Below are 15,676 nucleotides of genomic sequence, written 5' to 3' on the forward strand. Positions count from 1 at the left end.
GGACAAGCTATGCGGAACATTCTTCCTCTGGAAATCAGCCAAACAACTTCATTTCTAATGTTAAAAACATATTCGTTTCATAAGGCATTTTATTAAGCCACACGTAGGGTTTCCTTCCTATATTTTAGAGTTACTGTACGTTATATGTTTTTTCTACCATTGTATGCTATTTTTTTTTTGTTTTCTGATTGTTCATTGTAACCTGCTTAGATCAGCTGGATAAGCGGGATATAAATGTAATTAAAAAAATAATAATAATAAGCCACTTATTTCCTGCATCTGAACTTCACAATTCTACTTCAAATAAATTGTTGCACCATTTCTTTCCTGTGACCCCTGGGTAGGAAGAGGGGGAGGGACCTGAGGCACGAAGGTGTTACACCCCCTAGGTTGACCAAAGAAAAATTTCAGATACACCAGCCAACACTCCAGGCCACTTCAGAACAACTCTCTCCAAAAGATGGCAGCCTCACACAGCACTCCAGCAACATTGATTCTGGCAGTACTTCCACTCCCTTTCTGTCGTATGCCTTACATCAGCAGGGTCACACTGCGCTCATCACTGCACTGACCAGGGAAACCATGGGACCCCAGAGAACTGCTCACCCGCTATGCAGAGCTTGAAACTGCAGAAGACCAGCTGCTCAGCCGGAACAAACACCTCATCATCTGCCTCGAGACCAGCAAAAACACTTCAGTAAGTCTTGCCCCAGATTATTTATATATATATTTTTTTCTATCTCCTCAAAAAAAGCTGGTGCTGCTGGCTGAAATAAAAGGACAGTCAAGGCTCCTGTGTCAGGCATGGCAGCCGAGGCCCAGTGGTCCTTCCAGCAAGGGAGACTAAGGGGGGAGGGACCCGACCGTGAACGCCCCTGGGGGTTACTATGGCCCCTGCAGACGAACACCCCAAATCTAGAAGGCTCAAACTGAGAACAGCTGGTAAATAGTTTTTTTTTTTTTTTTTTTTTTTTGGGGGGGGGGGGTTAATCTGAAGACCAAAAGGCCCAAACAAGAAAGGCTGCCCCTAAAAAAATTCTATCCCCCTTCACAGCACAGTAGACTCAGAAACAGACTGCATAGACTGCACGTCCACCATCTGCTGGAGAATGAGAATACTGGCTGCCTGGCAACTGCATAGGGATATTATACTAGTTGAAACTTAGGTGTTCTCAGTCTCCATCTGCTGGTAGGCATATGCATAACCCAAGCTTCAGTGTCTGGACTGGCCTGGAAGGCTGACAAGAAACATACGTTTCATTTATAAAGGCAAAAATGAAAAATCAAGTCTTCAAAGAAATCTGGGGGCTCAAATACTTAAGATGGAGTTTTTAGCAGGGTTGTGGAGTTGGTACACCAAACCTTCAACTCCGACTCCTACTGTGTATAGTGATTAAATCTAAGAGAACCTTGATTAATTACAGAATCATAGGATATTTCTTTATGTACAAAATTAGGACTAACAGACCATAAAATATATTCACTTGAAAACAAATGCTTCAAATGAAAATATGCAGTACATTGTTGTAAATTTTTATTTTGAAGCTGGAATCGGAGTCGGTCCATTTTCTCCAACTCAGACTCAATCCATAATTGCTTCTGACTTCAACTCCACATCCCTGGTTTATACCCCAAAGCAAACATCAATGTCAAGTTGGCTTGTAAGTGACTTTGGGGGCATGTATACAGCTTTTTCTATTCAAAAACTGAGGCAGATGGTGATATTCAATTTATAGGCCATAGAAATTGGAAAATTTGAACGCTGATGCCTTTAAAATTTTCTTGAAGTTTATGTTCTGGTACTTTCATTTTTGGGACTACTACAATTTGGAACACTGTCACCTTAATTTTTGGTTCATTTATAAAAAGCAACACAGGCATCTGTGCCTTTGTAAAAATATTCCCAATAGCACACAAACCTCATGCATAAATCTAGACCTTTCTGATGGTAGTATACGTGTGTGTGTAACTTGTGTGTACTTGTAGATTAATACAAATATACATCTCTGCCCCCACGCCCAAGCCCCCAAGAATGCCCGCACAGGGTAGATGTAGGGAATATATATAACATATTCAGTCATATGATTTTATAGGAACCATTTTCCTAGTACAAAACATGCTTTACTTATAGAAAAGGCTTTATAAAGTTACCACCTATCCCCAAATAGAGAATTAAAGTCTACACCCATTCCCTCAGCTAATGCCTCTTTCAAAGTCTCAATTGAAGAAGCTTACTGTTAACATTTAGGGCCTTGTATACTACGCAGCGTTATAGGCGTGTTAATGTTTTTAACGCGCGTTAACCATGTACGCACGTTAATCATGTACGTGCCTACAATATCCCTATAGGCACCTACATGGTTAGCGCACGCGTTAAGTGTAGGCGTGCTAAAAACACTAACGCACCTTAATAAACAGGGCCCTTTGTGCGACAAACCTTGGGATAAAGAAACTGTCTATCATTTTTATGCTGCCGTTTTAAGGGTCGACTTTCAACATCCAGGTTCACTTACTGTTTCATGAGTTTGTCTATACTGTAAAGAACATTTCAGGATCCCTTTCCTCCATTTAATAACAGTTCATCATATGGAAATAGCTCCTGCTTTCCCCATGGGGGGAAGTTAAATCTAATTATAAAATTACACTTTCCACTTATTTTGCATTTCAGCCAGATGTTACCCCTGGTCACTTCCTCAAAAAGGCTTTACATAATTGTAGAAACTTTTTTTATTGCGTCTCCTCGTGGGAGATAAGAAATTCAAATTTACAAGGTAAAAAGGAGTGTAGAGTTATCTTTTCTCAGGCTTAATCTCTCAAAATCAATGATTGAACTTACACTGCCTGGATTCGCTTCCTTGTAATTCGCCCACTGTGAATATCACATTCCTAGGAACTAAATCCTCTCCTCCATGTTCTCCAAAATGTCCCACACTAGATTTACAGTGGCAGGTCTAGAAAATATGAGAGACTGGTGGGGATTCTTTGAAACTTCATTTTTTTTCCTCAGCATTCAACGTTAGAACCACTTCACTGTGACATCAGGTATCCAACCGCTAGGTTCTCTCAGTGCTTGAAAGTGGAACGTAATTTCATTTGGTCTGTTTTTGATGTCACCAGAACTCATTTCATCTATACATATAGTTGGCGGAAGGTCCTTTTCTCTTTGGTACAATGCCGATAGTGGTGGGCATTTTGAGGGATATTTGTCAGTATTATCCCCATAGGGCCTATGAAAACCCACAGATGACGGACATATTTAGCAGTGACCACTGTGTGTGTAAAAATTTGTCTCAATAATAAGTAATGACAACTCTGTATCATGCTTTTTGTTCATCACAACTGCAATTGTTATAGTTGGGACGATACTTATACATTCAATATCAAGTTTTGGTCTATATGGTAGTCATGGATTTCCAACTGTTAATGTACCAAAATTATATCTACAGTATTTCAATTAATTGATTTATTTTAATAAAATATGCACTAGATTTGGCCATCTTCTAAAGTTCTTGATCTAAGAGAAAGATAAATTGTTTCCCAGTGAGGTGTTCTTCTTGTGGTAAGACTAGTCTCCCATCTAGCTACCATATCAGCTGTGTGAGATCACTTTTACTATGAAAAGACAAGACTCCCTTGCAAGTATGTAGATAAAGATGACAGGCAGAAACCTGTTAGCATCCTTCCCTGCTTCTGTATGAACTTCTGTTTTTCATGCCATAGGTAGGTCATGGTGAGCCGCATACCTCCCAGTCACATGATGATAAATCTGGAAAAAAAAATAACATTTATGAATAACAGATTACTCCCTGAGGAAAGGGGGGAGTGGGAGGAGTGGGCTCTTCAACAACACCAGTAGGCGATGTCGCCTACTGGTGTTGTTGAAGAGTCCACTCCTCCTACTCCCCCCCTTTCCTCAGACTCTACTTTTCGTAGGAATTTGTGTACCTCCACCCTCGTGGTGGTTTGGTTCACAGATTACTCCACCTCACCAACGTGTGGCTGAAGGCTCATTAGTAAAGTTCCCTCCGAATGCAGAAATTGCCACTCTACAACATTTTCTAGATAAAGCTCAATCATCACCTCTGAAGGAGAGGCCTAAAATTCTTGAATTGTCTTATGCATCACCATTTTTGTTGGTCCTTAAAAAAAAAAAAAACATCACCACAAACTACAAAGTCTCCAAAAATTGCATCTGAAAGATTTTTGTTGACCTGTGTGATAATGAGTTATTGATCAAGTCCCTGAGATACAGGTGCTCAAATAGTGTGTACATCCATGACAAGCGCAACATGACAGCACGTGGAATCCAAAACACCTGCTCACCTTCACACATCAGTTCTCCAAAATAGAGCATTCAGAAGCAATGCATCCTTTATTTTGAACGACACATGTTCTTTCTCCAATTTGTTGACAAGGAAAGTTAGGTCAGTGGTTCTTAAACCTATCCTGGGGGACCACCAGTCAGTCGGGTTTTAAGGATGTCCCTAATGAATATGCATGCCTACCACTTGAATTATATGCAAATGTCTCTCATGCAGCTGTGTTAGATGACTGCCTGGTTTACCCAATAGCAGAGAGTTCTACTGGGAATAAATTATCATAAGATCTACTACTCTATGGTAACCAAGTACCACAGTTTAGCGAATCCCACAGGTCCCTTTTCTGATTTTGCCAGAGACAGAAAACGGTGTGTTCCTAGAATAAAGAGTAAGTGAGGACCACTCCTTCCTCCTGGAAGACTCAAAGCATTTCACGGGAAACCTGGGGAGAGTTTGAGGTGGGGATCTGGGATTTTTCTGAATATAGGGTTGGGCTTTACTCACAGACTACCAGAGATTTGGCTCATGGGGTTGCAACCCGTTCCAGCAGCTGTCCCGGCAGGAGTGTCAGCTGCTGACGCTCTCAGTGGTACATCAGCTACACCCCTCGACCTGTAGGTCACTTTCCTGAGTAGGCACAGCCGTGTCAAGAGTTTTCAAATGTTGATCTACTCCTCAGCACGCTAATGAGCTGTTTTAATGTGAGCATTTCAGTTGCTGTTTTTCATGCATCTCAGTTAATGAACCCCACGGTGACTTCCCATCATCAGATAAATGCAGTGGCAGAGAGGAGGCTTGCACGCATTTTGAGGACCTCCTGTTATTCATAAGCAAATGCTCTGACCATTAAAACAACTCACACACCTCCGATCACTATTAGGGCTTATGCAATAAAACCTATTCTAATAAATATTTAGTGTGGGGGCTGGTCAAGGCATGCGCAGTAAGACACCCCTTACCATAGTAGGCACTAAGGTCTTAATAGGGTAATTTTCAAACTGTGCATTCAGGATAATTATTTATACCTGTGGACTATGCCCCAATGTTCTAACCAAAGTGTACCACTACTTCTGCCTTGAAAAATACACTTGAACCTCTGCAGAGCTGAAAATGCAGCTTCTAGGTCTCAATTTCCTGCCTGTTGTGCAATAAGGTGCTGAGGAAGGAACGGGGAAATGGGACTTGATATACCACCTTTCTGTGGTTTTTGCAACTCCATTCAAAGAGGTTTTACATAGTATATACAAGTGGGAATTGAACCCAGTTCCCCAGGATCAAAGTCCGCTGCACTAACCACCACTAGGCTGCTCCTCCAGGACAATTTTCATATGACCAAGTTCAGTGGATTTAAAATTTTACCCTGTAAATTTTTGATACACTACTGTGGCCACAGTCGGAGTATGCACAGGAACCAATATAAATAAAATTAAAGATGCTCCTGATCCTACCAGCTCAAAATGAAAGACTCACAGGTTACCCTAACCTTGGCGCAATACGCAACGGTCCCCCTAAGCCCAGTTGCCCCATCCCCAACGCTTCCCATCCCCAAGAAAAAATGGGGCATTTAAACTCCAAATCTCTCCAGTACCACATCCTTTCCCATCTCATGGGGGCAGGAAAGTGCTAGACTCCTTCCCACCCTGCTCTTGGGGGGTCTGAAAAATGATGCTGGCTAACTTCTTACACTACTTATCCGCTTGTTCATGCATTTCTTTCATTCCAAATGGTCTTTTTTTTTACACAGAAATGTCTCATGTTCAGAATTTCTACTTTGATCCATTTAGAAAATGCCTGTTTGTTTGGCAGTCTAACAAGAAATCAGGATACCCTCGTAATGGGTGCAGGGCAGAGGGAAATTTCGGAAGCCCATATTTGAAAACGTCACTGTATGAGCTAAGATGGGATGTGGGGTGAATCTGTTTCATCTTCCATAAATTAAGCTAAAATATACACAAGGCAAATTCATATTCAAAGATTTGTCCTTCTTCCGTGACCCTTTGGATTTCTGCACCACAAAATGAATCAGGCTGTGCTTCTTCGCATTAAAAGGTAACTACCAAGTGCTAACTCAGGCTTCTAAATTTTGCCGTCATTCCTCACGCTTTCCACTCCCTCAGAGGTGTCCACTCTTTGCCAATGTTCTTGTCATCTGCAACATGGCACACTTATCCTTCCAATTAGAGAATGACTCAGAGACAGTGTGTGTCCCCGTCCCTACCCCATTCCGTCCCCACATCTTGCAATAGAAGATGTGTCCTCAGAAAGGCGATATATCGAGTCCTATTTCACATCTTTTAAGAAGGGAAATAGGACTCGATATATCGCCTTTCTGAGGACACATCTTCTATTGCAAGATGTGGGGACGGAATGGGGTAGGGACGGGGACACACACTGTCTCTGAGTCATTCTCTAATTGGAAGGATAAGTGTGCCATGTTGCAGATGACAAGAACATTGGCAAAGAGTGGACACCTCTGAAGGAGTGGAAAGCGTGAGGAATGACGGCAAAATTTAGAAGCCTGAGTTAGCACTTGGTAGTTACCTTTTAATGCGGAGAAGCGCCGCCTGATTTATCGTTGTCTGCATCACTCAAACGTAAATAACAGTCCAGTTCATTAACAGGCTTCAAAGTAGAGAATGGCACGGGGACAAAGTTTGTCCCCATCCCAGGGACGAAGCTAGGTGGGGCCATGGGGGCATGGACCCCCACAGATTAAGCCCTGGCCCCCTTTACTTTGGACTCCCCTTCCCGCACCGCTGCCGCCCCTCCCCCATCGCTGCCACCAGCGGTACCTTTGTTGGTGGGGGTCCCCAACACCCGCCAGCCAAAGTCTTCTTCAGCGCCATCAGGAGTCAGAAACAGATCATCAGCGAAGGCATCGGAGTCGACTGGCACTGAAGAAGACTTTGGCTGGCGGGCGTTGGGGACCCCCACCAACAAGGGTACATGGCAGCAGTGGCGGGGGGGGGGGCTAAACTGTGCCCCCCCCCCCCCCACACCTCGGGCTCTAGAGAAGAGGAGAAGAAAAAGCAACAAAGACTAAAGTTTACCAGCACTTCTGGAGAGTGGGAGGTCTTCCTATTTTAATCATCTTGTGTCTGGAGTAAGAGTGAGGGAAAAGTTCCCCCAACCCTTGGAACCGAGTCCTTGAACTTCTAACAAAACAAGAGGCTTGTTATAATACATGGAAACTGCCTATAAAAAAAGGATTCAGGAAGTCTGTAGTTAAGGACCCGACAGTAGCTTTACTGACCCTTAGAATGGGAAGTACAATCCTTCTAACCTTGAACCTACAGATGTTTTCAGAAAGACTGTGAATTGGCAGGAAGAGGAATAAATAGGCTGAATTCTCTGAGAAACCCCGCTGAGCCGGTTCCAGGTGGAAATTCAACTGCCAGCGATCCTTTGCATTCTCACTTTGAAACAAAGATGTTGCAAATTGTGCTTTTCTGTAAATCCCAACATTCTCTTTGTGCCAGTCAGCATTTTACAGGACCAGGACACTGTACCAGTGACTTCACAGTGAGAATCCTGAAAGGTAACTTTAAAACCATACAAGAACGTAAGACCTTTGAAGTCAGAATGATTGAATATTTTAACACCCAACAGAAAGGACTTAACAAGGATCTGGGGTTCCTAGCGCATTATAAACCATAAAGCTGTATGTCTCTGTTGATCACCCCACCCCACCCCTCACCTATCCACACCCATCCTGTTAGAATATCAATGATATGCTTTGATGTCCCCATGCATACCTTCTACCCACCCCCATCCTCCCACCCTGTCAGACTGTCATAGTAATGCTTGAATGTTTTCACTTATATACACTGTCAGCTAGCACATTTGCTTATTTCCGATCTGAGGAAGAAGGGCAACCTTCGAAAGCTAATCAAGAAATGTATTATGTCCGATAAAAAAGGTATCATCTTATTTTCTTTTCCATGTTTTATTTTGTTTGATTTCTATTGATAATTATAAAGACAAAATAAGACTAAGGAGTCCATTAAAAGTACATATACTGTATTCTCTGGCGAGCCTTGGACTCTTTACTCTTTGGTTAGTAAAGGTTATACAATCATCTAATCTAATAATTTGCTCTTGCAACGTTCCAATGTCTCTGGCTGCGTTCGTAACCATCTCCTGACGTCACTCTCCCACAGTAGAACCCTGTGTGCCTGACGTCAGGAGATGCTACAATTCCAGGAGGCAGGAAGCGCGCGACCAAAAAAAAACAAGACAGGGCTGAGACGTGGGACCGCGGGAGCACGGAACGCGTTAGCCGCTACAGCACTCGAACTTCAGCCCACGACCGCGACTGACAGCTGAACCGCTTCAGGCTGCCTTTGCTTTGGCTTCAATTTCAGTTGTTCCTCTGGTCCCGCCCTCATTTCCTGTTTCCGGAAGGGCGGGACCACAGGAACAGCTGAAACTGAAGCAAAACCAAAGGCACTCTGAAGCGGTGTCCGTCCGTGCTCCCCTTCACTCTTGGCGGCGCAGCAGGTAAAAACTTTTAACAACAGGCAGCAATAACGAAGGGGAGAGCCTGCAGCACACGTCCTGCTTGCAGTCCGAGGCCACAGAGACCAACAATGGGTGCATGGGACAAGAGAGGGGGGGAAGGGAGTCCTGAGACCAGAGAGGTAGGGAGGGGGTCCTGAGACCAGACAGGTGGGGGTCCTGAGACCAAATAGTACTTAACCAGTTATCTCTGCTGGATATTAGCGCATAGCAGCTAACCGGCTCTCTCACACGATAAAGCTGGCTAGTCACGAATATTCAGCAAATCGTCAGCTAAGTTTGACGGACAAACCAGGCCACCCAAATAGCAGGCCTATCTTTGGCCACTATAAACTTAAGCGGCCATTGCTAAATATTGACTTGGTTTAAACTCGGTATTTAATGAATTTCCAGGTTAGCACATATCACGGCACTTAGCCAGCCTGCCCGCCTGTGAGCTGAATATCGGTCGGTAAATATTTTATAACTGACCTGTCTCTCAATATCTCCCAACAAGGAACTGGCTCCCAGGCGAAAGAGGTCTGGCTTCAGCCAGTCAGCTCCAAGTTCCTCCTTCATTAACGAAAGCCAGGTCAGAGCTTCCTTCGCGCTGCGAATCCCTCCAGCTGGTTTAAATCCAACCTGAAATGATGAAAATAAAAAAACAAACAAATTGTCACACTCAGTTAGGATTCTTCTTGCTTCTAGCTGAACAGAAGCCCTCCAAACCCTGACTGCAAAGGAGTCTTGGGACTAGAGCCTTGCTTGGCCACCAGGCTGAATTGTGAACGAACCTCAAGTCAGAATTGGTTGCAGATTACAAGCATGTGATCCACTGGGTCACAAGGTTATCAATCCAAAGTCTTCCACAGGGGCTTGCCACTAACTTTCCCATAGATTCCAGTGGCCAGTGTTGTACATATCACAACATCCCAACGGAGTGGAGGAGTAGCCTAATGGTTGGTGCAGTGAGCTTTGATCCTGGCAACCTGGATTCAATTCCCACTACAGCTCCTTGTGACCTTGGGCAAGTCACTTAATCCTACATTGCTCCAGGTCCGGTCTGTGCCAGAGCCGGTGGTGGGAGGCGGGGCTGGTGGTTGGGAGTCGGGGATAGTGCTGGGCAGACTTATACAATCTGTGCCAGAGCCGGTGGTGGGAGGCGGGGCTGGTGGTTGTGAGGCGGGGCTGGTGGTTGTGAGGCGGGGATAGTGCTGGGCAGACTTATACAGTCTGTGCCAGAGCCGGTGGTGGGAGGCGGGGCTGGTGGTTGGGAGGCAGGGATAGTGCTAGACAGACTTATACGGTCTGTGCCAGAGCCGGTGGTGGGAGGTGGGGCTGGTGGTTGGGAGGCAGGGATAGTGCTGGACAGACTTATACGGTCTGTGCCAGAGCCGGTGGTGGGAGGCAGGGATAGTGCTGGGCAGACTTATACAGTCTGTGCCAGAGCCGGTGGTGGGAAGCGGGGCTGGTGGTTGGGAGGCGGGGCTGGTGGTTGGGAGGCGGGGATAGTGCTGGGCAGACTTATACAGTCTGTGCCAGAGCCGGTGGTGGGAGGCGGGGCTGGTGGTTGGGAGGCGGGGATAGTGCTGGGCAGACTTATACAGTCTGTGCCAGAGCCGGTGGTGGGAGGCGGGGCTGGTGGTTGGGAGGCAGGGATAGTGCTGGACAGACTTATACGGTCTGTGCCAGAGCCGGTGGTGGGAGGCAGGGATAGTGCTGGGCAGACTTATACAGTTTGTGCCCTGAAGAGGACAGGTACAAATCAAAGTAGGGTATACACAAAAAGTAGCACATATGAGTTTATCTTGTCGGGCAGACTGGATGGACCATGCAGGTCTTTTTCTGCCATCATCTACTATGTTACTATGTACAAATAAGTAGCTGTATATACTATGTAAACCCCTTTCACTGTTTAGGGCTTGGCTCCTTTCTCTGAGAAGCTACTCAGTCCTTGATTCAAGCTGTAGAATAAAAGGCCCTCTACACTAATAAAAGTCATCTTTCACACGCCTGCCGCAATTTATTCTTGAGCGTGTTACAGCCGATACATTCTCCTTGCAACTGACTCGTAATGATGCAGAGCTCCGTTGTTGGTAAAGATGTTGGGTTTTTTTGTGCTCATCGACACTTCATATTCGGAAAGACACTACAGGACTCTTTGCACGATGGCACAGGTGATAATCTACAAAAATCCCCCTCAGCCTATAATCTCTCCATAACTGCACCACTGCTAACTCTTAGGATATATGTTTAACACATCCCTGTATGCTGAAGAAAATGCACTTTTTCAGAAATCCAGGACTACCGAGTAAGGTTCTGTTACTACTACTACTATTTAGCATTTCTATAGCGCTACAAGGCATATGCAGCGCTGCACAAACATAGAAGAAAGACAGTCCCTGCTCAAAGAGCTTACAATCTAATAGACAAGAAATAAAGTAAGCAAATCAAATCAATTAATGTGTACAGGAAGGAGGAGAGGAGGGTAGGTGGAGGCGAGTGGTTACGAGTCAAAAGCAATGTTAAAGAGGTGGGCTTTCAGTCTAGATTTAAAGGTGGCCAAGGATGGGGCAAGACGTAGGGGCTCAGGAAGTTTATTCCAGGCGTAGCGTGCAGCGAGACAGAAGGCGCGAAGTCTAGAGTTGGCAGTAGTGGAGAAGGGAACAGATAAGAAGGATTTATCCATGGAGCGGAGTGCACGGGAAGGGGTGTAGGGAAGGACGAGTGTGGAGAGATACTGGGGAGCAGACCAATAATTCAGGACTCTGCATTGCACCCACTGATGATATCAGGGATTTTGTTTTCTTTTTTCACATTGATTTTCAAGAATCATTTTGATAACCCCACACCTGTGCAAATCCACAGCGAAAGGTTGTTGTTTATCGCTATAATGCAGAATCTGACTTTCATGGCCATAATCATCTTTATGAAAACACTGGGGGGTAACAGGATGATCTAACTACAGCTGCTCAACACCGAGGCATGCGTGTGCCGCCAGTCCAGTCCAAAATGATAGCATTTTAATTCAGGATTCTTTTTTTTTTTTAAGTCTTTTACTTTTATGAACATACAAAATAATTTAGGGAATTACTAATGTAATTACTTGCTCGGATGAACGTCAGATGGGTTGCTTTGATACATTCTCAATTTGTAGAGAGGTCAAAGCCGGGACAGCAAGGAAGTTAGGAGAAGAAAGTAAAACAAGGGTTAACAACAATATACTTCTTGAGCCACTAGAGGTCTCTCCACTCTTACGTGGGGCAGAACCTCCGTTGGATCGACACTTGCAACCATTTTCCCTAGTCCTGGTTTTAAATCATGCTCAGCAGATTACAAGGCCGCGTGATGACTCCATTAGGTACTTTGCTAAATTTGATTTCTCCAAGGCCATTATGTACTGGGGAAATCATAATACTACTGATAAGAGAATGTCCTTCCTTAAGGAAACATCTGCTTGGCCTTCATTTGATAAGGGTGAACCAAAATTATATTTAAATGTCCATGATTTAAGTGAAATATATTTTTACATAAATGAAAGGTTGATGAAAGCACTTGACCGCATTGGTTTAACAGCTCATCAACTAATTAGTGGAAGACAAAACATAAGGTATGTTTTCTCTCCACAGTCAAAGTTTGAGAGTTTACAAGCAAAGCTGTCACCGATTTCCAGAAAGTCCATACAGAACTCAAAACCAGATTACACCCAGCAGAAATCCAGAACCAAGCTAAACTGAATTAAGGTCGCAAGTCCATAGCTGCAGCCTCTGGACTTTAATCCACCATGGTACAACAAATATGGAACTTTCAGAAGTAAGCTATAGACATACGACTTTGCGTTTCAGTTTGCTATTCATCCGACCGCTCCCTTAAAAATGTGAAAATATACACTTAATTCCAACAGCTGCATAAAGTCATTACCTTCTGCTCTGCTGTTTCATAGCATTTCATTCTTGTGTTTAATAAGTTCATCTCCTGGAGAATTTTCTGCTGGCAAATGTAATAGGTTTCTCTGCACTGGGGGTTTCCCCCCAACAGAAAACCAATTTGCGTGTGTCCTTCAGTACTGCAGGGGCCAGATTACTTCCCATTGTACTGCGTGTTTTCATATCGCGGCCCAGGCTTATCATTCAATAACCCCACTCACCAGTCCTTGCCTTCCTGCACAAACCTTCATTTCTCTATTAACCCAGTTTTGATAGCTAGTGTCGTAGCAGAATGCCGACTGCAGAACCAGAGAATTAGCTCATTACAGAAGCCGTTTATCAATCTCCTGATAAAAATGTCTCGTCTTAATAAAAGGACAAGAATGTCACTTTACATCTAATTCACAGTCACTCGCTGTGAATGGCCCATCTTCTCTTTCAAACCAGGAATTCATCCTTTGAAAAGTAAAATTAAACATTTACTTTAATAACGTGAATCACTTGTGGTTTCTCAGGAAATAAATCCCTGGCAATGTGGTTTTAGTCTTTATTTTAAAGTGGATTATTTGCATTTTGAAGAATGATCCTGGTAATACTGAGAAACAACGTACCTTAATACCAGTTTTGCGGTGGAAGTCTCTGATGGCACGCACCATTACTAAGGCCACAGGGAAGGTTGCATTCACCGATTCTTTTCCAGTAGATGTCTTAATGAAATCAGAACCTAGGAAGAAAAGCAGAGAACCAATCCAGTAAACAAAATAAATAAATAAAAATGTACATAAGGCTGTGGATTAATTGAGTTAACAATTGCGATTAACTAGTTAATTTTTGAACAATTAGTATTTTAATTGTGATTAAGCTTGGACTGGCATGGCTGTAGTTGCCTGGGTCACAGGCAGCATCTGAAACGCAAGCAGGCTTCCTCCACTGGCCCCAAGAACCTTCCTGCAGCTCTGCAAACAGGAAGTTTTTTCCGAGCACTCTACCAAAACCCTCATCCACACCCTTGTCACCTCTCGTTTAGACTACTGCAATCTGCTTCTTGCTGGCCTCCCACTTAGTTACCTCTCCCCTCTCCAATCGGTTCAAAACTCTGCTGCCCGTCTCGTCTTACGCCAGGGTCACTTTACTCATACTACCCCTCTCCTCAAGTCCGTTTTCGCATCCTGTTCAAACTTCTTCTACTAACCTATAAATGTACTCACTCTGCTGCTCCCCAGTTTCTCTCCACACTCGTCCTTCCCTACACCCCTTCCCGTGCACTCCGCTCCATGGATAAATCCTTCTTATCTGTTCCCTTCTCCACTACTGCCAACTCCAGACTTCGCGCCTTCTGTCTCGCTGCACCCTACGCCTGGAATAAACTTCCTGAGCCCCTACGTCTTGCCCCTTCCTTGGCCACCTTTAAATCTAGACTGAAAGCCCACCTCTTTAACATTGCTTTTGACTCGTAACCACTTGTAACCACCTGCCTCCACCTACCCTCCTCCTTCCTGTACACAATAATTGATTTGATTTGCTTACTTTATTTTTTGTCTATTAGATTGTAAGCTCTTTGAGCAGGGACTGTCTTTCTTCTATGTTTGTGCAGCGCTGCGTACGCCTTGTAGCGCTATAGACATGCTAAATAGTAGTAGTAGTAGTAGCAACATTCCATCTAGAATCTCCAATAGTAGTAGACTTTGCGCCTTCTGTCTCGCTGCACCCTACGCCTGGAATAAACTTCCTGAGCCCCTACGTCTTGCCCCATCCTTGGCCACCTTTAAATCTAGACTGAAAGCCCACCTCTTTAACATTGCTTTTGACTCGTAACCACTTGTAACCACTCGCCTCCACCTACCCTCCTCTCTTCCTTCCCGTTCACATTAATTGATTTGATTTGCTTACTTTATTTATTTTTTTGTCTATTAGATTGTAAGCTCTTTGAGCAGGGACTGTCTTTCTTCTATGTTTGTGCAGCGCTGCATCGCCTTGTAGCGCTATAGAAATGCTAAATAGTAGTAGTAGTAGTAGTAAGTTGCATCAGAGGAGTCAGGACGCGGCTGCAGGAAGGCTCTCGGGGCCGGTGGAGGAAGCCCTGATTGCACTGCAGATGTTGTCCATGAGCCAGGCAAGTACAGCAATGTTGGACCTGTTAACTCAAAAATTAAAATTACTGCAACTCCATATACATTGTCCTAAACAACAGATTACTAACCAAACTACAGCTTATACAGAACACAGCTGGGCGGCTGATCTTCCGATTAAGAAAATTTCCAAAGCGTCTCCAACCAGGCGTCTGAAAACGAATCACCTTCAAATCAATCTGCTTAGTTCTTCGAGTTCTACACAGGAACTCCCCCAAGCCGCTGACCCAGCTCTTCTCACATTGCTTCTATAATTCGATCGGATTGCGAGACAATTTACTCCTGAAATACATCGGCTCAACTCTCTGTTCTCCCTTTGCGCCATCAAGGAATGGAACTACCTACCAAGCACAATCCGAACAGAATCAAACCTTATGAGACTCAGAGGGAAAGTAAAAACTCTGCTTTTTGCTAAATTCTAAGTGCCCCTTCCCCCTACCACCACCTTAATTACACACAGCAATGCGATCTGACTTCTCTGCTCCCCGTCTCCTGTAAACTTTCACATTGGTTGTTTCCACTCCTTTTGCCTCTGTACAACTCCTTGTGATATAAACCACCTCAAAACTCAGGCTGGGATGCGCGTGGTATATAAGCCACAGATTGGACTAAAATTTTAATTCCGAGATGAATTTTAATCGTCTAACAGCCCTAATTTTAGCAATATTTCCCTTCTTACAATGGAGTAAAGTCCGGCGACACGGGATTACTTAGCACCACTATTCCGGGTAAGGTATACAAATGCTCAGTCATACAGAGTTCCTGGCTCGGTCATACGGTTCGTTAAACAACTTTCAATACCGGC

At 44.2% G+C, this 15,676-nt stretch overlaps 1 protein-coding gene across 1 annotated transcript in view; it reads right to left on the reverse strand.

The window, feature by feature from the left end:
* Positions 1 to 2,709: 2,709 nt before the first annotated feature.
* DERA (deoxyribose-phosphate aldolase) overlaps positions 2,710 to 15,676 on the reverse strand; it is a 28,463-nt gene continuing 15,496 nt past the window's right edge. Inside the window, exons 7-9 of the mRNA XM_030214226.1 lie at positions 13,354 to 13,466; positions 9,309 to 9,458; positions 2,710 to 3,766 (exon numbers count right to left, since the gene is read on the reverse strand). Coding sequence (XP_030070086.1) covers positions 3,710 to 3,766; positions 9,309 to 9,458; positions 13,354 to 13,466 — 320 coding nt within the window. The 3' untranslated portion in view covers positions 2,710 to 3,709. The remainder of the gene's footprint in view (positions 3,767 to 9,308; positions 9,459 to 13,353; positions 13,467 to 15,676) is intronic.

This window comes from Microcaecilia unicolor, chromosome 9, assembly GCF_901765095.1.
Source record: "Microcaecilia unicolor chromosome 9, aMicUni1.1, whole genome shotgun sequence".
NCBI lineage: Eukaryota > Metazoa > Chordata > Amphibia > Gymnophiona > Siphonopidae > Microcaecilia > Microcaecilia unicolor.